The following is a 23,671-nucleotide window of genomic DNA, read 5'->3' on the forward strand; positions in this document are numbered from 1 at the left end:
AGCCGAGGAGGTCCTAGTGCCCACAGCTTAAGGCACACATTACACCAGGTACTCACTCCAGTGTCGTGCAGAGATGCAGTGCCCCTCAACCTGCAGCTAAGAACACCCTGCTTAGAGTCCCAGTGCCTCTCTCTGGTGACACACCGGTCTCACAAGAGCTCTCTACCACAACGCCTGTGTGTGCGGATGGGCCTCCCCTTGTCCTGTGCCCCTTGCGGTGCTATAGTATGCCCTCGATCTGTTACACAGCCTCCTACCCTCTCCGGAGCCACATTGGCTCTCTGGTGCTACACTGACCCTTTCCTGCCCACAGGTGTCCTGAAAGAATACGTTCCCGCCAGCATTTCCCTTTTAAACCTGTGCGTGTGTTATATGCAAACAGACGAAATTCATTGAGACAGTATATCCAAGACAAGACAATCTATACTACTATTATAAAGAGAGAAGTCTGTCCTTTGAGCCAGGTAAACTCGAAAAGTAAACCATCAATCTAAACACCCAAAACATCTATGAAAGCCTCAGGGCAATCAGAAGGACATAGGCGATATAGAAATAAAAAATATATGTTATTTAAAACATTTATGAATAAAAATAAAGTAGTCCCTAGAAAGTAGCGCTGGCCGCGACGTCTGCGTGATGACATCGGGAGCGAGGGGAGGAGCGGCGTTCAGAAGCAACAGGAAGAGCGGAGGACATGAGCGCGGGGAGGAGCTGCGGAGGACAAGCGGAAAGGAGCGGCAAGAAGCGGAGGAGCAGTGGCAGCGCGGGGAGGAGCGGCGGATGAGGTAGCAGACAAGCGGTCAGGAGCAGCGAGAAGCGGAGGAGCAGTGGAGCGGTAAACACAGCAGCGCGGGGAGGAGCGGCGGATGATGTAAGTCAAGCAGCCGCGGGTGCGCAGCGAGGGACAGGCGGGGGCCATGAACAGAGAGTGGGCACAAAGTCGGGACGTCAGGGGAAACAAAGCGTGGGCAGAAGCGGCCGCTCTGCTGCGCCTCCCCTGCTGCGATGCTGCCCCCAGCCCCTTTCTGCCCCGGGCAAGGCCGGGGCGGGCTGCTAGTATACACATACAGTGATACAATACACGGATAGTGTATTCTACATAAAAACAAACGCAGATAAAGGCATCATGCAGGCACTCAACATTTAACACATTATTTTGGAGAAAAATGTTACTCTCATTCACCACGTGACTTGGCTATAAAAAACCTAGTAGTGAATCTGCATTAGTTGAAGTCTCTCTAGCAAATTAAATGTCTTTTTTGCACAAATTGCAAAAGCAACCAAGCTGGGCGAAGGGAGCGTTGAGTAGGGATGCAGCATTTGAGGGAAAGAGCATGAAAGCATATACACACTTGGAGTAATGAAAAAAAAGAAACAAATAGCTCCCTGTAAGAGATTAGTGAAAGGATACAAATCATCCAATCACCACTGTGGTAAGAAGCTATCAGTCACACCCCTGTGCAAAGGATGTTGAGGCTAGTACCCCCTCCTCCTGCTAAGGGTGTGCTCACCCCTTGGAAATAGGTCAAGCATGGTAAAAAAGGCCCACACTTAGGGAACAAGCATTTCAATGCAATAGGTCTCGCATTACTAAAGTTTGAGCTATTGGGATTGCTAAATAATGCAACACCAATAGCTCAAACTTTAATAATGCGAGACCTGTTGCATTGCAAATGCTTGTTTCTACATTAACTCTCCCAGCTATGATATAAATGCTCCTTTCTATGTAGCCAGGTCGGCTATTATATGAGCTTTCAGCAGAGGCCACTTGTTCCCGGTTCAAGTGTTAATTGCTTTAGTTATATAAATGCCCAGATATTTGATAGAGTGTTTGGCCTATTTCATCATGCAGGTCTTCCCAAAGTGCCTCTCATAATCCTTTAGTACCGATATGTTCAGAATCTCGTACTTATCTGTATTTTAAAGCGCAGTACAGTTTAATAGTCCTGTATCAATCACGGCGTCGGGAAGATTTCTGGCCTGTACGATTTGCAATCCACCCTAGGCTTTTCCGTTTTCTGAATCAACACTGCCACTTCAATCTTCGAGGGGCTCACCATTCCAGTTTCCTGAAAGGAGTTATATAATGTAAAGCTGTTAAGGAGTGCATCAGTTAAACCTAGACCTCTCTCTAAAAAGTGCCGGTCAGGCCATCACGGTCAGTTTTAGGGACTGGCAGCACTCTGTACTGTTGGCAACGTTAGGTCATCCCGACACGAAACAATGGCTATCGGGTTTTCGCGACCCAAGGAGTAGAAGTTCTGTAAAATTTGAAAAGGGCAAATGAGAAGACTTCAACTCAGACCTCTCCCCCATTCGATGAATGCAAGGTGGGGATGTATTCCCTCATTTTCTGCGCTCTTGGTTTGCCAACCAGAATTTTATCTGGCTTATAGTTGTTCACTTTTTCATAGAATGGTGGTTTAAACAGAGCAGAGATCTCTCCACTTTTTCGGTTATAAGTACACTAATCTGCCCTCTGATTGTGTTTCTTTCCCTTACGTTTCCTTGGTGGGCTGACCTTTGTGTGTTCATCCGCTCCGCTCAGCTCGCAAATTAGTTGTTGTTCCCGGTCTCTCAATGGTCTGTGTTTATTGGCTATTTAGTGAAATAGCCACACCCTAATGGTTGCATTAAACGCATCCTATTGTGCGATATACAAGGTGTCGTATGGGTCATTTTAAGTAAAGTAATTGTGTTCTCGTTTGGGATTGTTCTTCCCAGTTTACAGCATCCCTTAAAATATTAGGTGGCAACCTCCATGTTCCGCATTTTCTACCCGTAGAGACGTCCACCAGTGTTAGGTCAACCAGACTATGGTCGGCGATGGTTCCCCCTCTAATTCGAATATCTGTGACCCTTCCTAATAGGTCTTTGGAGAGAAAGAACATGTCGAATGTTGTGTATAGGACTTATGAACCTGCAAGTGAAAGGTATATTCTTTACTGTTGGGGTGTATGTGTCTCCGCAGTCTATCATAACCCAACTCCGCAAATTTGGATTTCCACTTTATTGGGCTGTTCATGACGTATACACATTGTGAGTTACCCTGTCTCGTTCAGGATCCCAGAGCAGATTGAAGTCCCCTCTCAACACAATCCTTCCCTCCCAAGGGTCCACCAGCGAGCTAAGAACCAGTGCAAGAAAATGCTCCTGTTGAGTATTGTGTGCAAATATGTTAAGAGTGAGAGGTGGTGAGCCTGACCACAATGTCTCTCGGTTTGTCTTTCACTTCGGCCATTTTGTCATCCAACTCTGCTCTTTCTATGCCTATGGGTTGGTCCACTTCTGCTTGGAGGATCACTCAAAACAGACTGACACACTTGGTCATGTCTTTGCCCTATGTTCCTTCTTTCAGGCGCAGATCCTGATATAATCTCACCCAGAACTGTTGTCAAAGTCATCGCATTTGTTCAACAGCCACTTCGCCTGCGATTCCATAGGAGATATCGTGGTCATAACCATCTGGTCTGCTTCGGTCACTGTGGTTATGTATTACTCCACCCTATCAACCCACTGTTCCATCATTTGTCGGTCATTTTTTATTTCAGGGACACTTTTTTCTAGCTCCACGTACATTTTTTGGAGGGACCCCTGAAAGTTTTTTTTCCAAATCAAGTTTCATCTGAGTCATGTCTTAACGTCTTCTATTGTCAGAGGGGTTCTTTTTGCAGCCATGGGTGTGGATGTCTTGCAGATCTTCTGTGCTTTTCGGGAAAATCCCCGTTACGGGTTTGTAATTGCTAGTTTTTTGCACTATGGTCATTGTTGGCAGGCAGTGGTAGTGTCTATGGGAAGTGGTTTCATGCCTGGATATCTGCAAGAATCCCCAGCAGCGTTATAACACCAGAGAGCATTCAGTCATGATTTCACTTCTACCCTAGTTATTGTGGCAGCGCCATCCCTGCGGGCCATTGGTCGGCCATTTATCCAGTGTGGTTCATGTCTGGGCCTTACGGCATTGATTGCAACGTTCGAGTTCTCTCAGAGTCTTATGTTTCCAATATGTTACTTTGTCCCACCATAATCCCTATTCTCCTACTGCTTGGGAGGCTGAAATGTGTCTACAGTCACACCAGTTGCATCTCTTTACTGCTTGTGTGTTTTATTCTCCGCACATTCCACTCTAAATCAGGCATGTGCGCGCCAGGCCTCTGAAGTTCAATGCTCCTCAATTTTCTAAAGTGCAACCCAGGTGCTCGCCTTATCTACCACATTTGTTTTTAGGTCGTGCTAGACTGCGCTGTCTATTCAAGACCTGCTGTAATCAGTCTGTGGGCTTCAAGTCCATCCCCCTTCTTGCCATTGCTTTTCATTTGTCTATGTCAGTGCCCTTTAAAAAGACTTGCTTGCTAGTGGTCAGTCCTGCCTCTGTGTCCCGCCTTTCTCTCTTCTGTTTCTCTCAGGAGCAGGGACTTAGGACTGTTTCATTCGACTATGGTTCTTTATGTACTTTGGGAGATAATTTTTTCCTAGGTTTCCTGCTCCGTTACGGTTTGCGTTTAGCTTCAGTGCCCTAGCTGCTTACATTTAAATATAGCATTCTTCCTCCCACCTCCTCTTAATGCCACATTTGTGCTATTGCTGCTCCCGCTCAGCGATTGTATTTTTTTAAGGCTTTTTGCACTTTGATATCCACCGTCTGTTGGGCTTTTTTGGTAGGATATTGGTTTGGGCTTCCTTTTAAGGGGAATTGAGCTTTTTTTGCATGCCTGCCTCTGCTCAAGCGTTTTTTACTTCCCATTTGCATGCCCACTTTATTCCTGTGCCCTCCACGCCCATCCCTCCCACAATAGTGCTTGTTAACCCCCACCACCCCACCCATATTGATGCTTAAAAAGAAAAGTGTTTTTTAGGACAGCAGGGGGGGGGGGGAATAATAAGCGATTCGCCCACAATCATTCAAAGGATGTTTAACCAATGCAGAGATTCAAACACAGGAGCCCAGCTCCCAAGGAGGCAGCTCTGACTGCTGCGCCACATCTCTTGCTCTCAGGATCCATATTGGAGTCACCCTTCGTTCGCCTCAAAGGTGCTGCTCTCATGTCACACATTAGGAGCTGTGTAGCTCGCTCTGCACGCTGTTCGTTTTTTTTTGTTGCACTTTTCATATAGTGCAAACTCAACCCGAAGGTATTGCAGCTCTTTCCAGGAGTACCAGTTACATTACACAATGACACATCCATATTTTTTATAGGCACAGGGAGATTAATCTGCAGCTCAGGACATAACCTAAATGTCTTTCACAGAGCCTATAAATAATGAAATAGTTTAGAGCTTATGTTTTTAATTTGTTTGTTTTCAGCACTTAGGTTTTTAGCTGCTCCGATGTGCAACTGATGCATATATGTAATCTATAAATAAATAAAGTGGTGCACTGGTTACGACTTCTAGCTTTAGTGTATACATTTCTACAGAGGGCATTCTTGGGAGTGCGTAAATGCATCTATTCCTAGTGCGTGTATTGTTGCTAGCTGATCACATGGATTGCTGAGTGCATCATGTCCCAGCGGCTTGTTTATTATGGAAGCTGGGACCTTGCTTGAAAGAGTTGTGCGTGAAGTCTGCAAAGAAGCAACCCCCCCCCCCCCACCCAAATGTTTCATATTTAGTTGACATAAAGTGAAAGGATTTCATTAACCAAAGTGTTTACAAACTACCACTTGAAGCAGGGAAACATAAAAAAATATTCTTATGGTGGTTAACAGACAATTTTGTCCATGGTCAGATTTAGACTTTTACAAAGCCAGTTGAAATCCCCATAAAGCATTGGTAAAAAGTATAGGCCTAGCTATAATAAGCTTGCCATCATGTGAATGAATATTATTTATGCAATCATGCAAATGCAAGGAACTTTGGCAAAAATAATACAACGATTAAAATAAATGAGTGGTCAAGTACTACAGGCACACAATCCTTGGATCTTTGTGCATGTGTAAGTGATATGCTTAAGTCCAAAGATATGCTCGGACCATGGTGCACTTGCTAAAAGCAACTCAAAGCAGCAGACGTATATTTTAGGTATACACTGGGTAGTTTCTTTGTTACCCAGGTGGTTGTTCACAGCTCCAAACATTTCCAAACCCCACCACATAATTCAACTTCACACAGCACACCACATACATCCAATCCACAACACAAAATTCCATAGCATGCCACAAAATTGAGCAGCACAACACAATTTAACTCTACTACATACCACTCCACTCCACAACACAAAATACATTCCAAATAATTACCTTCCATAACACACTCCCACTCCACGTAATGCCAGTACGCTCTATAGCACATAAATCCATTGCTCACCATGCCACGGAATTCCAGGACACAAACTCCACATCACACTATTCCACGCAACACAATTCCACAACTAACCAACCAAATCCAACCCACATAATTCCACTACACACCATATACATACAATCCATAACACATGGATAAAAGACATTGTCATTTACAACGCCAATAGCTCCAACTCAAACAATTGAGACCTACTGCATGTTTAATGCTGGTTTCCTTCGCAGTCCCTCCTCTGCAACCCTGTGTGTTTCACAACAGCTGTGTGGTAATTACAAGCAGACCCATGCGGCGTGTCAATGTGCCCTGAGGGAGTCAGCATGTGCCAGGCAATGCGGAAGCTCAAAGCAGTGTTTCACCAAGCAAAGGTGTGTTAGGGGGAAGTCTCTACAGCTGCTTATCGGTGGCCATCTTCATCCTAGGACGAGGAGAGCACACACCAAGCCTCTAATTCTCACCATTGCTAGAGTTTCAGGAGCGCAGCCCTGGTGTTTTCCTCAGCAGCCAAGGTCTTTCCCTTGTTTGTGGCTCCGCCCCTTCAACAGTTTCCCTCTCATGGCTGCTGCATCTAGCGCTGTATATTGAACTCCCAGGGTCCCCCAGCGTCTCAGGATGTTCCAAGGGTTTGGCATGCCTCACATATGACAGGTATCACCTCTGGACCTTGCCAAGCCTGAGCAGTAGGTGGGTCAGGGACTTGCACTCTGTGCAAGTTACTCCGGCCCCATCCTGCCTGGGAAGTCCATCACTATTTTGACAGAGCCCAGATGCAATCTTTTTTGGTATTTACAAAGGCACGCAAATGTTGATTTGAAAGGCATTGTAAACAAAAGTAACTCAATGCAGTGCACTGCGCTGCTTTGCATCAGGCATGCATTCTATGGGTGGTGAATGGACGTTCCCATGTATCCACCCATGATAAACCCATACTTGCATAGCCTCAGATTTGCATCCGTGTTGCGTCACTTTTTGACACAGCTCGACAAAAGCCTTTTTGGTATTTACCAAGCCACGCAAATTTCGATTTCCTTGGTTTTCTAACAAAAAGTAAACACCACATTGTGCTGTCTCCCATTAATTTGCGTCAGGTAGGCATTCCATGGGTGGCGCATGGGCATTCCTTTGCAACCACCCATGGCTTTGAAGCAGACTCATTTTTACAGTGTTGTAGACCTAGGTTTGCACCAAAATTGTGCACCTGCCTGAGGCTGGTGTAACAAGGAGAAATATCTTAATTTCTCATCATTATTTTCTCTTTGTAGATGTTCTCCATTCTGCAGCAGACATACAAAGATGAAAAAGCCTCCAAGCATAGTTTGTGTGCAGGAATTCGTAACACAAACACCCATTCACTATGGTGTGAAGGTGCCCGATTTAGTGCAAAGCAGACCAAAGTGTGCCAGCCTGATGAGAGAGCAGACTGCACTATATCTTTCTTTGAAGATATGGTGCCATTCTGCTCTCTTCAGGAGACGCAATGTGTTCCACCACTTCTTTGTAAACATGCCGGGTAGTGATCAGTTTGCCAAAAAAGTAGCAAATCTGCACCCACATAAGTACTCCTTGAATTGATACAAATGTACTGTTTTTTAGAATTCACAAACATTGTCATTAGTAGGCTTGAAAAGATGCAACTGTCTCAGATTTCCAGGCATACTACTGAATCAAAAACCCAAACGTTGATGGAACGAATGCTTGCACATAGTCTAACCACTGGCATTCCCTTGGCGTAGCATTGGAAACCATGGTTTGGTTTTCGCTCACTGTGCCACTGTAGACAGATGGCCTGATTTAGGATTTAGCAGACAGAATAAAGGCAGACAGGGTTGCAAAGAACTTTCCTGCCTTTACTCCACATGCCAAATTTAGAGTTGTCCAGCAGACACCTGTATGCATTGGCGAAACTAAACTCATGGAAGTTAATATCAATGTAGGAAACTGTTAATGGAAGGCACTGTCAAACATGACAGCTGGCTGCCAAACTTTTCCAAAGTATTTTATTTTTCAAAAACAAACTCCCAAAGAGTCAATTTGTTTTTTAATTAAAAAAATAAATAATACTGAATGACCACCACTACAGTTTTTTTCAATGGTGTGGGGGCCTTATGCTTTTTTACTGACCATCACTGCCAAGATATACCTGGGTTTAATGGGCAAAGTATTAAAAAAAAAAAAAAAGTAATCTTTCTGTCACCAGTCTGTTGGCTTACTTCCCTTGGCACCTGCTGCGTTGACCGTCGAAGGAAGTTTTACACAGAGTAAATTTTACTCCACCAGGGTAAAACTTGTGATCGGCCCAACTCAAAATCAGGTGTGAGGGCCTTGAGGTCGACTGATAAGTAATCCATTACTTTTGCAACTAAGTACCTGTAAGTTAAGCTTTAATTCAGCTCCATAGGCCCACCTAATGCAAATCTGCCCTCACCCGGTGCCTCATGGGAGTGGTCTAACCTGAACCTTGGTCACCTCAAACGTTCGCCCTGTGGCCCACTGCTTTTTAGGTATTGCCTAAGACAGTGCGCATACGCTGTCACTTGCAAGAGATTGTTTACTACAAAGGGCTTGGACACCCCCCATTGCTTACCATTCATTGGCTTAATGGTCACTCTTATTTGCTGCCTCCTAATTGGCGAGCACATGCCAGTTTCTCTTCCTCGTCTTGTGTGGAGCATGAACCAAGTATTGATTAATATATTTTGGATTAGTGTCCTTCTGCTGCTTGCACTGTTCTACAGCCAGGTGTTTTTTCTTTCTTCTGCTTCATTGTCCATGTTGCCTCTTCACTCCCACCTTCCTTTGCCTGTGTTGCCCATTCCCTCGTTGTGTATGCTGTGCACTCTCAGACACCATAGGGAAAAAAAAGCACTATAACGCGGTAAGCACTGCACACATCACATCACTTTTTTTCCTAACTTTTAGCCATTCTACACAGCAGCTGCACCACTCTACATCATGGGTAAAATACATTGGCAAATAGCTCTCACATAGGCAAAACATGTTGGTGTTGCAAATGCTTGTTTACTTTAAAATGTCATACTCGTACCCACCGGATCTCACTAACTAATCTATGTCCCTGCAAGTCTCCATCAATCCAGACCTCTCCCCCCCCACCCCCTCTCAATGTTCTGATCTGGACTCCCTGGTCCTCTTGTGTATGCCCTCATCTGTTCGGAGCCATCGCCACCCCCACAGGTTCCTGAAGCAACCTCAAATTCCAACTGGAAAGGACCTTGACTCTGAAAGCCTAAGCACCATACTGAAGAGCCTAAATATGGATGTACTATAGATACACTGACTTTGCACACCTGAACATAGAGGTGGGAGAATCAACACTTTAAAAGGGATAGCAGAGCCGAGCCAACGGTCTGGCTGGGCTCTAAGGGTCTGTGCACAAGCCAAGCTCTGAAAAAAGTTGGCATCTAAATCACTTGGCAAGCATGGGTAAATAGCATAGTATCTTTAAACTTCAAAAGGTTTTTCTTTAACATGCGGAAGCATTTCATCTTAATACATCAGATAATGTTGGTATAGCGCACACCCTGAACTCATGTATTGAAAGGTACCATATGTGACAACGAAGAGACTGTAGACTCTGTAAAATGAAATATTTACCCATGATCACACGATTTAGGCACAGCAGGAAGCCAGAATTGGTCTCTGGTATTATGGTTTCTCATTAAGCACATCAACCACCAGATGGCTACTTCTCTCTTTATATGAATATTTACCCCAAAGCTTTATACTTGGTTTTTAATAGTTGGCGAATGATGGTAGAGAATGGGTGGCAGGCAGCAGAAGCCAAATTAAAGCTCGGCTCGTTTTGGGCTCGAAAGAAAGAGGACACAGGCAGAGCCAGGGTTAGGGGTTGAACTTGAACTGGCTCTTATCCTAGTGCTCAATAAGCATTAATCTCTCTCTGTTACCATGCCTAATTGTTCTTAATGTAGCATATCACTTGATGTCAAATGCACAAGTCATTTTGTTTGAAGGGCTATTGGTTCTTTTTAACCCCTTGCATGCTGATGACGTCCGGGAGCAGTCATGGCACACAGTGCTCGTGTGCTGATGACGGCTCCCGGCCGTCATGACCGCACCCGCGGTCGGAATGTGCCGCACAGGTGCAGAATCGCGGCAGCATGCAAGGGGTTAAAGGAAAATCCAGAGAATGTGCAGTAAATATTCTAATTCAAGGCGCAAGTCCGAAGGGTCAATAGTGGGGGCTAATTATCATAAGCAATTCACAAATTAGGACCAATGTTCCTTCTAATTTTATTTCCCTGTGTGCTGCAGTGAATGGCTCTGTGCACTGCATTCAAAGTTGTGTGCATCAAAGACATGAGACAACTCGCTAACCAAGAGAGTGCGCTACCAGGATTAGTGGTATTTGTCAGAGGTGAGATCACTCACCCTTTAGCCCTGCATAGCTTTTTAAGGCTTTGTAAATAAGGCCCCCTTTCATGCATTACTCTGCGTGAAAGGGGTGTTGCTGTGAGTGTTCCCTGACAATATCCATGGATCCTGACGCATTCACAGATTTACAAGGTTTTCATAAACCTGGAAATGCATCAGATTCCAATGCCTTCCCAGGTGAGGCGTAAGGGAGGCGCAACATGGAGAGATACCTTTATTTCTCCTCGTTGTTTCCTTTTTCCATGTGTGCTGCACTCTGCAGCACACATACAAAGAGTAAAACTCCTCATGATCGTTTGCGTGCCGGAAGACGTTCCTTCCTGCACCAAAATAATCACGCCTACAACGCAGACACCCTCGCTCCATTGCACAAGGGTTTCTGCATTGGAGCATGACAGCCCATTGTGCGCCAGCACAGGGTAAAAGTTCAGGAATGCGCCGGGTCTTGTAAATATGACGCACTCCTGCCATTTTTTTCTGTATGCACGGCAGTGCATCAGGAAGGCTTGCTGCGCTGCCGTGCGTCAAAATATTGTAAATGAGGCCCATTGTTTTTAAACACGAACCACTAGTGAACTAATAGACAAGGCAGTTGTGATGTAAACCCTGTAGGTAGCACAGACTATTAAAGAGCAACATAATAGTCTATTAAATCACACACAATAGGTTTTTGTACAACTGGTAGTCGGAAGTCAAATATTTGAAAGGTATTTCATGTGCACCAATGAAGAAAAAGGAGTTTTGGTAAAATAAAATATTTGTCCAAGATTGCAAAAGTTAAGCAGGGAAGCTATGATTTTAGCAGGTTTAACTTTGTACAAACCAGCCACTAAAAATGCATCTATTTGTCTCAACTCTTATTCTAATGCTTTGATTTTACAATGTTATGCATTTTTCTGCGGTTTCTATTTAGGGCAAGGCATTGGAACTTTTTACATGAGCATCAGTTACATTGTTTTTGTATCCTGGGCAGATTAAGTGATCTACCCAGAATCACAGGATGTTGCGCGCTGTCGAGATTCGAACCTGGTTCCCCAGCTCTAACGTTAGCAGCAGCTCTGGCCATAGGGCTGCAGAAGCCACATGCTTATTAAAAAGGAATCCTGTTTGGAAGGATTTATAAAGGTTTAAGTGCGTCCACAGAAGAATGCACTTCACACAAACAGGACAGCAGACGGCATGAAACAGCTGTCTCCCCATGAAGTCATACTTTCCCTTTTCAGAGGCCCCCATCAGAAAAGCTATGGAAGAGCAGGTGTTCTTTTCCCAGGTCCGCGCGCACCATTAGAAAGCTTCCTTCAGCATTAATGGTTTAAAAAACCTGGGAAGTCTTTCCCTTCATGAGCACTCTTTCAGAGGCCCTCTGCGCCTGCAAACAGTCGGGTGCGGGGCGCGCATGCGCACACCCTACAGTGAACATAGATTAGGACACTGGAAGGGATATCCTTATAATAATCCTTACTTAAAAAGGTCAAGGGCCTATTTAACAAAAAATAACAACCTCAAAGAAATACTGAAAGAACATTTAGGTTTTACTTTTTAAAAATCATATGCACAGGTGTGGCTGAGCTTAGAAATGGCTGAAAGTGACAATATTTTTAAACAGACATGTGGAACTTGTAAAATACATTTTAACTGCTTTTAGTGACTGAACAATAGGTGCTGGGTGTATGTTTTTAAACATTAAACTTGCTGTTAATGCGGGTTTCCTACAGGTGTTCTTTAACTAACTGCAAAGCACAAAGTCCTTCACATTTACAGTTCGGTGAGCAGCACCACCCCCAGCCTCTGGCTAAGGAGAAAGGAGTCCCCTTTCTAAACTATATAAGGGACTCCATACACCCTCGTGGGACTTGGGGCAGTGGTAAGTTGTGAAAAGGACAAGAGAGGTGAAAGTGTATGAGATGGCCATTTCTCTGAATGTTTATTTTTCCACAAGGCACACGTGCGCAAATGGCTTTCTGCCCACCCACATTATTTACTTTTCACTCCAAGTGTTACGACATTCGTGTTTTTTAAATTCAAATATGCATGTCACTTTAGCACAGGGAGCCTCTTCAATAGTTTATAGCCTAAAACACAACTCAAGCCTAAGTAAAAACCAATAGTTCTGGCTTTAAAGTGCCAATGTCTGAACACAGAAATACACATTAGAGCACAGTCTATTTTATGCAGAGCCATGGCATGGCACTGCAAGCTTGAGTAATGAAAAACATGGCACAGACATTGGAGGCATAGAACAAGCATGTTTCACAGTGGGGATGCTCCATCACTATTTTTCGTTTTGCTTAAAATATATACTAATTAGCTTCACATAAACCCATAGTGTGATTTTCATGATAGCATCGATTATAAGTCGCAATGGTAACCCTAATTTAGCCATGGTTCACGTAGGCCTCAGTTTAAATGACTTATGCGGATATAAAATGGTACTTTTGGCTGCTGTGTTCTCGGTCTCTTTCTCTCGTTTCTGGAGCCATGCTACAGTAGTTGAACAAATTAAATGATGCAGGTGGTTTGGTTTCTGTGAGAAATGTTATCAGTATATGTTCCACTGAGAGTGAATATCACACCTGCGCCTGGGACAAGATGACTCCTGCTACAAGATAGCTCTTGAAGGCCGTGCAGCTGTAAGCTACCATTGCTTGACAGGGTTGGCCCTCTGATATCATGAAATGCTCAATCCGGACTGATCCCCTCTGCCAGAGACCCATGGGGAGTGTCGCAGTTTGTTGAGAATTGTAGGCTGTAATAATGCATGGCTGCCTAGATAGATTTGGATGCCCTTCACTCTCGCGAGACTAGATGTCTCACTTTGCTCCTGTTCAAAGAGTTAGACACCTGAGTAAATTCATTCTTGCCTACTTGACTGAATCTTTGTTCGCTTCTGCCTGCTAGAAGCTTCATTTACCGACACCTCGAAGATAGTAATGTACTGCTGCAATCCGTACTGCATGCATATTTACAGGATTACAGTGAAGCATCTCAACAATGCCAAACGGCACTTGAAATCATTGTATATTCAACTTTGTCTAGATGGGTTACAACAAATGGTTCAAGGCAAGTTCAAATGAAAATGTGATACCCCACCCCCCACTTGTGTGATGCATATTCTAAGAAGGGCCAGATGCACGTATTCTTCTGTCCATATTACACAGTTCGCAGGAAAAGTGCAATTATTCGTTTTCAAGAAACGTAGCCCTTCATTTTATGGTCAGCGGTTATTATAGTCCAACGATTCAATTATTATTCTAGAGCACTATGGAGTGGCACGTTATATATGGGCGGTGTGGCCATGTTCTGAGGGCACTGTATACCTATTATGGTTTTCGTAATTTAAGATGTATTTTTATTATGATCGATTGCATAATTATCTATGCACAGATTAATGGATTAAACTTTGAATAAATCAAAACGAATTCAGACAACTCACTTTTTCGCTTTTCTCATTTGTTACATTTGTCGTTACTGCTGTTGTCCCTAGCTTGCAAGCCATTTGTGAGGCTGTTGTCGTCCCTACTGTAATTCCCTGTTTTTGTTGCAGCGGGTGCTGTTTTGGTCTCAACTGTGATGGAACTGTTGTTGCTGCTGCTGGGCCTGCTGTGTTGACAACTGTTTTCTATGCTATTGTCCCTATTGTGATGTTTGCTGTAGTCACTAATGTTGACTTTGCTAAGCATTCAAGTGATGCTCAGTTACTTACTGCAAATGTGGCTTCTAGTGATGCACTCTGGTGTGTGCGGCATGTCATTGAGTTTGTCCCACCCCAGTCATGAGTTCTCATAGGGACACTTGCAGCCAAAACATCAGACCAGAGACCAGGAAGTTCAGAGGTTGTCGCTGCTGTTGATGTTACATCAAGGGCCAGTGCTCAGGCTCTTGCCATGGTGGGACATATGTCTCTCCATGGGTCCCTTCTATCGATAGAACTCTAATCACCGCTGTTGGTCCCACATAGCTGGCAGCTGTGGTCAGTCCTTTTGTGTAAGCTGTGGATGTGCCTTGAGGTAATGGAGAGAGATAGGATAGTATGTGTGTCAGAGAAACTCCATAGTGCCATCATGGAAAGAAGGACTACTACTTTAGCCTCCTCGTGGATGCAAAAGCACAATACAAAATGAACAGCTGATCACATCAACACTGAAAGCCCCTCTTTGAATTCTTGTTCCATTACACGTTCTAGCAGACAGATGAAACTATTTTTTAACCGTACGCAACACACATTTCGCTTCGTGTATACATTATTTATCTAGTTAAGCAACATTAAACATACATTTTCCTTCATTTACAAACAATATAAAAAATAAGCATTGGCAAGGACAATAGAACTGGCACTGGCTGCTGATCATTTAGCTTACTTCGTTTGTGAATGTTGTTTTTATGACGACAATTGACTCAAGAGTGGTCCAGTTGCAGGTCCAAGGAACACAAACCTTGTCTAAAAGTCCGAATATATTTTTTGATGTAAAAGCAGACATTGCACCAGTAGCTCCAGTACAAGGAAGGGATTACTTATTATGCTTGTGTTCACATTGTGCAACAGCAGAATGCAATCACTCACCGTCAGGTGAGCCAATGGGTGAAGTGGGCTGACCCTGTGTCCTACAATGTATGCTATGATGGCCGTAAACAAAATGTGAATGGCACTACAGTGGACCAATGGATGAACAGGGCAGACTAAATGTGTGCATAGTTGGTGTATATTTGTATTAAAAACTAAAAGGTAGTTGCAATGCCAAACCTAAACTAGCACTAGCAATGTAGCAGATCTGGCTTTAACTCAAAGAACCTCTTCACTGATTGGTGACTTAAGGCCCTAATATCTCATGATACATGCACGGTTATTAATCCTGCTCTAATGCACCCGTTCAGCCACACCCAGACTCATTCTTGCGTTCACCTACTCACTGAACCACAATGAAAGATAAGCACAAATTCAACAAGTATATGCAAAATACATTAAAAGAAAGTAGAAAACATGCTGGCGTCTAAAGAAGGTGGGCACATGTTTGCAAAAAAAAATAAGTAAACAAATTAAGCACAGCAGCAGCCAGTAATCTGGGAATGGTACTACACATAGTGTCACAGCCCACCTTTAAATACCTATTGGCTTTAACGTACACTTCTCAATACACAAGTCAGCACGAGTCCCTTTGGCATAACTTGCTATATTTAACATGTCAAATCTATGCCATCTGACATAACTTTGCCCAATGATTCAATCAACAGAAGCAACTCAATGATTCAATCAGTAGAATCAACGTCTGCCACCGGTAGGAGCATAACCTTTCCCTCAAGGCAGCCATCAGGTATACAGTCAATGTTACTACTAATAGGGCCAAACACAGATTCTAGCATTGCAAAGCTTCTAGCAGCATGGTTTGTCACGGGGGTAACCAATACCAAAACATTGGACTACTATTGTAATCTGCAAACTACCATATCACAAAATACCTATCTACGGCCTTTAACACAGTGTAATATTCATCTACACCTTAATAGCCTATTGGCTTTAGCATATGCTTTTCACAATAAAGATGTTGGCACTACTATCTTTCCGTAACTTTTCGTGATCAACATTCGACCTATAGCACGTTACATATTTTCCCAATGGACCAGTCAGGCATATAGCCTTTATCACCATAACCAAATTAGGACACCTGTATTGAGCATTAGTTTTCCCACAAGCTAACCACCAGGCATAGTCATAAAAACACAAATATGTACACAATTGCACTTGGCAAAACAATATAGAATTTTTACATTGATTAGCTCAGTCAAATCTTCTACCAACAGGGTCTATGATAGGAGATCACCAAAAGCAAAAACCACACAAGGCCTTCTGCCTTTAGCAAACGTTTTTGACAATAAATCCGAAATGGATATTGCTTTTTCGTAAGATTTCTTAATAAACAGATAAGTCTTGATCATTGGGTTGCCACCAACTCTACTTTCAGGACTACCAGATTGCTCTTAAGCTTTCCCACAAAGTGGAAAGAGCAATACAAACACTCTTGGAGTGAATGATACTTCATGCCAATCAAAAGCTGGTAGAGAAAAGATCAATGCGTGGGCATAGCAGCCGCCTCCCTCTCAATGCCTCTTTTGAAAGCTCTTTCTATGGATCCCCTAAGGTAAGGCCACGGCTCTGCTTTCAGGCAAGACTTTAAAATGTACAATTACCTACCACAAACACATGCAAGCAGGGCTTTAAGTGGGATGAAAAAACAGGGGGGGGGGGGGGGGGGGGGGTCTCGCAAAGCGGCATGGCCAATATAATTAAGGGTATGGCTAAAAAACACACATGCTAAGAGTCTGTGCTTAACAGGTGCGCAACGCCCATAGGGCTCAAAGTCCCCCCGCCCCCTTCATCCTGTGTGTCAGCCTGGGCTGAGACAGCTTCCCGGGCACACATACAGACAGTTTTTGAGCTTATCACAGCTGCACCCGAGTACTTCACAGGTCTTTAAGAGACCATTTTCGTGTTAACGAGGCCTTGTTTTTTCACCCTTTCATCTCCACTCTGCCTATGCTGGAAGAATTATCACCCCCGCCCCACACACCAAAATTTGGCTCTAGTTGCGCCTCTGGTGCTTAGCATAGTGTGACGCCCGACTTGTATTTTGCAGTTTCAGTCATTGCATTTGCATCCAGATATAGGATACAACAAGTAACATCATAACTACTACAAGTCAGGACTATTGACTTGGTCAATGGATGTTAGTTGCACGAGATAAATAAGCAGCACCTATGGCTTGTATATAGTATTGAAAAAGCTTCCACTTTAAACCCAGGTGACACCACGACAATGTTCCTGCTCCCGAGTTTCAAAAAGAGAGGGGAAATCCACAGAGAAAATGACTCTTTAAAGGATTTCCCTTCCCATGCACTCACCTGGCATGACGTCATGACTTGTGAGAAGTGAACAGTGTGAGCACGTGCACATCGACGTGCCTGCCGTCACTGCAGTCAGGAAATAAAAAGGACCGCCTGTGCCAGGGCTCAAAACAGAGCCTGATAGACCCGTTTCGAGGCCTTTTTCAAAAACAGCCGGTGCTCAGCACCGGTGAGACCCGGACCACTTAAAGTCCTGCATGCAAGTAATAGAAATCTATGTTTTTGTTTCCGCAAAGCTACATGACATCAGGGTGTCTAGAAATGTATTTATTACACGAACAGCTGGTATTTTCTGTTTTTTCTGTCGACATTAGTTTGAAATACCAAACTTGGTAGAAGTTCGAAGCGATCTTCACCAATGAGGCTGCCCGTGGCCCACACACGGTGACCCCACAGGTGGGCGGCCACCCTAGTGCCACATGATGGCACAGACACAACAGGGCTAGTGTTTAGACCTCCTGGATGTCCAAGCGCTGCTACTCTGTCAGTTTCGGCACGACAGTGGGCGGGGGCAGGTATGTCTACCTCCACCGCCCAGCTAGCGATCCTTTTTCACACCCAGGTTTAATGGTACAGAGGGGTACCCTCTTCATGGCCAGAAGGGTGTAAATGGCAAATAGCCCCAGGAAGTCCTTACGGCAGGACCCTGGAGGAATGACGGCGCCCAGTTGGTAAATGTAAATGTAAATGTCATGGTACTTATAGAGCGCACTGTCACCAGACGGTCACCTTGGGGTGTCGCCTATTAGGCTTCCTGGCGCTGATCCTCATACTGCTGTGGAACCCCTCCTGGCTTTCCCTGTGAAGTGTCCACTCCTGAGCACCCCCAGGGTGAAGCTAGGCATCCTTAGCGCTGTTGGGGCCGGTGTGGAGGCTAAGCAAGCTATTGCCCAGAGTTGCAGCTTGGGGCCCGTGATTAGGATAGGCACTGAGGCGAGAATTAACAGGTCCGAGGAAATTGAGCCCAAGACACCGCCGAGACGGGAATTGAACCCTGGTTCCTGGCCAGAACTCTGCATCAGGGTCTGCCGCTCCAACCATCGAGCCACACTCCTCCACTTGGTTGGTCCTTTGGGCTGTTGTAAAGGTGAGCAATCGGGGGCTTGCCTGGATACGCTCTGCCGCCTAAAGGGGCATGAGTAAATGGGTGGACTGGTGGTCCACAGGATGTAAGGGGTAATCCCATAAAATGATTAGCACCGATTGGTTAGGACACGGTGTAATTTGGCTCATCAGGTGGGCAGGCAGCCCTTCGATCGTCCGTAAGTTGACCCACCATGTTGGCATATTTCTTATGCAAAATAAACCAGCAGCAATGTTTTCTCCAACAACCAATGTGTCTTGTGTTTTCTTAATTACGGTACTGCTGTGTTTGCGGGTCGGGTGTGTTGCCAATATTTTCACTATGTACTGAGCTAGCTCATCAGCCGGAAATATTACTCCTCAGTGACTCCTGGGTAAAACCGGTGTTTGTACAAATTTCTTACAGCTAGACCGGAATGCACCATCACTTAGCAGCCCATCCTGTAGCCCTTGTGCACAATTAGTAATAAGGGCCATTTTCATAGAAATGCACCCTCATACTGAGCCCCACAATCAGCAATACACACACCTGAGATACTACTTCACACTTGTTGTGCATTTGGCTAGTGAATGCAATGCTCTGCAATAAGTGAAAAAAGCGCCAGCCTCACGAACCCAAAAACCTGAGTATGAAAGTCTTCTTCCTCAGCAACCACAGTACACCCTCTCTTTCAGAACAGAGTGTAAATTCCTTCATAAAGGCATTTTAATACACTTAACAAGGCCCACTTCAATAAGTGCTTCTACTCTGGTGCAGACTCACCAAGGCAGACCCCACCCACTCACCCACATGCACACCCATTACCAGGATCTATAACCACTCATGAATGGCGCATTAACTCACCAACTAAACAGAGGTTAAGCAACACTCGTCACATGAGATTAAGACTGTCCATTTTTAGGTCAGAGCCTTCCGACAGCTGCACGGTCTGATTTGCTAAACAAATCCTGGGGACATTAAGAGCTTCCTTGGGAATGTATTCCGCTCATTGCTTACCACTGGCTTTGTGGCTCGGATCTCACATTTGCTTGCTTTCTATTTGCCGCCTTTATTTGTTTTAGGCTGCACAGCTTGAGCTCATCCCTTCCATGGAACATACCCAGTTTACAAGGGCCCCTTGTTTTGTTCCAATAGTGCACATTTCTGTAAACTGGCTTTTAACTCGTGTTCTTATCTTGTCACATTTGCTCTGCATTGAGAGACAGAGGTCAAACGTGAGGCTGTCTTCCAGAGAGCTTAGTGTTTACTTTTCCTGACTTCATAGTGAGAGGATTTATGTGACAATCTCATCAGGGACTACTCTGGGTGTGCTTGAGGAAGGCAGTACAATGTATTTTTTCTATACATTTCCACACATTATCGTTTGTGTGCTGTATAGTTTAATCAGTAAAACTGTATGTCTGTGCAAATGTAATGGTCATTTCAATTGAAAATGCGTTCTCTGTAATTGCAGTGCGCGACCAGAACATGCACATCCTACTCTACTCTACAGCAAGGCACTCTATGCCACTCTACCCCACTGCAGACTACGCCACTTCAGGCTGGGCCACTCCACAACACTGCACTATATGCCAATGCACTCTACTCTGCTCCACACCAATGCACTCTAAACCACTCTACACTGCACTCTACCCTGGACCACTATCATATGCTACTTCACTCTACTCTGAAACAACCTACTCTATGCCAATGCACTCAACACCTCTGCAATTAACGGTGCACCACTCCACTCTACACCTCTGCACTCTATGCCTATCTATTCTAATCACTGCGCGCTATGCCAAAACACTTTGCACCACTTTACTCCAAAGCAATGCGCTCTATGCCACTCTATTCTACTCTGCACCAATCTATGCCACTGCACTGTATGCCAATGCACTCTACACCACTCCACTTTACACCACTCTCCGCCACTCAACTCTACGCCACTGCACTCTTCTCCAATGCACTACGCGACTACACTACGCCAGTCTGTATCACTCTACTGCACTCTATGCCAATCCACTAAAACATTCTAATCTACACCACTGCAGTCTATGCCAATACAATCAAAGCTGCACCACTATTCTACATATGCCACTCTATTCTACTCTAATCCAAACTGCTGCACACTACTCCACTTTATTAAAAACCACTGCACTCTACACCAATCTACTGTGCACCACTGCACTCTATACCATTACACTGTACTTTGCAACACTCTACCCCACTCCACTCTCCACTGCATCACTCTCTGCTCAGCCACAATACAAAACTGCACTATATGCCACTGTATTATACCATGCGCCGAGCCACTCCATGCCACTGCACTCTACTCAGGAATACTCTATGCAATGCACTGTACGCCACTCTACACCACTGCACTCTACATCACTGACTATGCCACTCTATTCTACTTTGTACCACTGTACTCTACGCCAATCTACTGTGCTGTACGCTAACACACTTAACGCCATCTACTGTGCGACAGCGCACTATGCCACTGCACTCTACTGTTTACCAGTGCACTATATGCCAATCCACTCTTCACCACCGCAATATAGGCTAGTCCACCCTTCACCCCTATGCCCTGCACCACTGCAATCCACTCTGCTCCACTCCGCAACACTCCACTGGTGAGGGGGACAATAGAAGTGATTCCGATACTTGGAAAACCACTACCCTCTCCACAGATCTCAGGAATGTCAATAGATTTTGCTTCTCTTAATAACAGGTTTGTCATCGTATCTGGGTGCTATAGCTGAGTGGAGGCCACTAACCTGAATTTCCCCACAATGTGTAATAATTACCCTCTCCTAGTCTATATGTGCCTACATGTTGTTGGGACTTTGACACAGTGGCGTAACTGGTGGGCGGGGTGGGGTGGGCGTAGGCACTTCACGCGGGATGAGCAATTTCAGCAAGCGCAAGGTAAGTTATTTTCTTTATTTTTCGTTGTCGCTGTCTTTTAAGCAATGCAACTGGCTCAGTATACATTAAAATGCACCAATCACCAGTTTTACACCAAAATCCTTTTTTGGGTGGAGGGTGGTCTGTCTCCACACACTTTTTTTTTTTTTAAATAAAAGGCTCCATTTGTCATTGAGCTTTGCAAAAAACTCCCAGACCTGTGTAAAAGTGTAAACATTCAGCTTTTGAAGTGCACCTATAATATTTATTAAAATGAAACATTTGCTCTGGATGCTCAAAAACATTTCAGGAGAGAGCCAAGAACAGAATCCACAAGCTGCTGTCAAATCCATTACCCATGCACAAATTAACAGCTGGGCATGCCCCAGCACCCATGTACAACTTAAGACCGAGAAGGAAAACGCCCTTTAAAAGCCACTAAATCCAACATTAGTAAAGATATGCTACTTTCACCTCTTAGACAAGGCCATATTGTATAGGCGGCGTCAGGTTTTAAACATTAGACGCCCGAAAAGCCTTAGGCAATTTTTACTCGCTTTCTCAATGTATTTTCAGGACTTAACTAGGCTTCCCTCATAGATCCAGAATGGTGGAGGGGCCAGTGCTTAATTTGTATTAAAATAAGTGCCAGGGTCCTCGCCAATAGTTCACTGCAGCTTTAACCATCCATTGCCTTGCCAGTGCCACTGCCAACGACAATACCTACAAAACTACCAACCATAACACTCCTACAAGTGTGATCCTTCAGACTATTCCAGGCCCCCAAAAGGTATAATAATGCCTTGGGTGTCAGGAATTAATCGTTTTTAATGCATATTTAATAAACATCTGTTGATCTGCTCATCTCTAATTTACAGGCAGTGCCACCACGTGGCAGAGTGTCATAGTGCCGGTGTTCACAATTAAGTGCCGGTGTTCACAATTAAATGCCGGGCAGAGTACCAGAAAACACAGGGTCAAATTAAGCACTGGAGGGGTCCCCGACTAGCGTAGGAGACGTTAAAAGTACCACTATCGTTCTCAATGCTAGCTATAACAACATTTCCCAGAATGCATAAACCTCAAAATGAAACACAGTAGCATCGAATTGGCACTAGCTATAATTTTTCACGCGACCAGTTGGAATCATTGCACAACATACACTCACGTAGAGGAATCTCTCAGAACCATAGCGCCCCAAGCTGAATTCACATTTAAAAATAAGCTTCAGTCAGGCAGCAGTAAACCAGAGCGCGCTCCCCTCCTTCTGACGCACCTCTTTGTTACTCCCCTCAGAGAAGTTGGGGACGCACTCCACGAGCTGCGTCATTATGGCCGCTTGTCCTGCCGTGCCTCGCTCCTGCCCCAGAGGTGCCTCGCTCCTGCCCCAGAGCCGCCTCGCTTCTGCCTCTGAGCCGCCTTCACGCCCGCACCACCGCAGACGAGTCCTTTATCACTTTCACCCATCCAGGGCTTCTCATTAACCCGACTCCAGCGAGTCAACACCGAGCACCTGGGACTCAGGAGGACCCGGACTGGAGCTAATTGGATCTGGACTCTGACACGGGCCACTGAGGCAAGTGGACTGGAGCCAGACTGGACCGCACTCAAGGGCCCCGGGTTATGGAATGAACCGCATCTGCAGACAGTGAACCTATGTGTAGAGGGACCAGATGGTTACATGTCACCTCGACACCAAGTTTCAATTCTTGGACTGTGGTTACCCATCAGTGCATTCTGGGAGTAGAAGTCTTGGTTCATTTTAATTGAGCCAGTTCGATTCACACATTCGATGATGATATGTAAAAGCAAAGTCCTGGAATGGAAAAGTGCCTTCCCCGTGACATCTGGTCACCCTACCTGTGTGTCAGAAGGAGGCGGCCTGGAGTCATGTCTGCATTGTCTTGAACTTTACCCACTGTGCACCTTGGTGTAAAACATAGAATGCAAGTCAATCTCACACACTACACCGAAGCCCATGGAGGAACGAGCTGTAAGGTACTTGTGTTCAACCAACAAATTGAAAGGGAGAGGCAGATCCGAGTCAGATCTTAGAGCCCGTGCACGAGCCGAGCCCTGACAATACTTGCTATG

At 44.8% G+C, this 23,671-nt stretch overlaps 1 protein-coding gene across 1 annotated transcript in view; it reads right to left on the bottom strand.

Moving 5' to 3' along the window:
• The window catches only part of FTCD (formimidoyltransferase cyclodeaminase), a 261,402-nt gene extending 238,359 nt beyond the window's left edge, over nucleotides 1-23,043 (bottom strand). The window contains exon 1 of the mRNA XM_086956237.1: nucleotides 22,854-23,043. Coding sequence (XP_086812363.1) covers nucleotides 22,854-22,907 — 54 coding nt within the window. The 5' untranslated portion in view covers nucleotides 22,908-23,043. The remainder of the gene's footprint in view (nucleotides 1-22,853) is intronic.
• Nucleotides 23,044-23,671: the final 628 nt, after the last annotated feature.

The sequence above is a fragment of the Lissotriton vulgaris genome, chromosome 2_1 (assembly GCF_964263255.1).
Source record: "Lissotriton vulgaris chromosome 2_1, aLisVul1.2, whole genome shotgun sequence".
In the NCBI taxonomy this organism is placed as follows: domain Eukaryota; kingdom Metazoa; phylum Chordata; class Amphibia; order Caudata; family Salamandridae; genus Lissotriton; species Lissotriton vulgaris.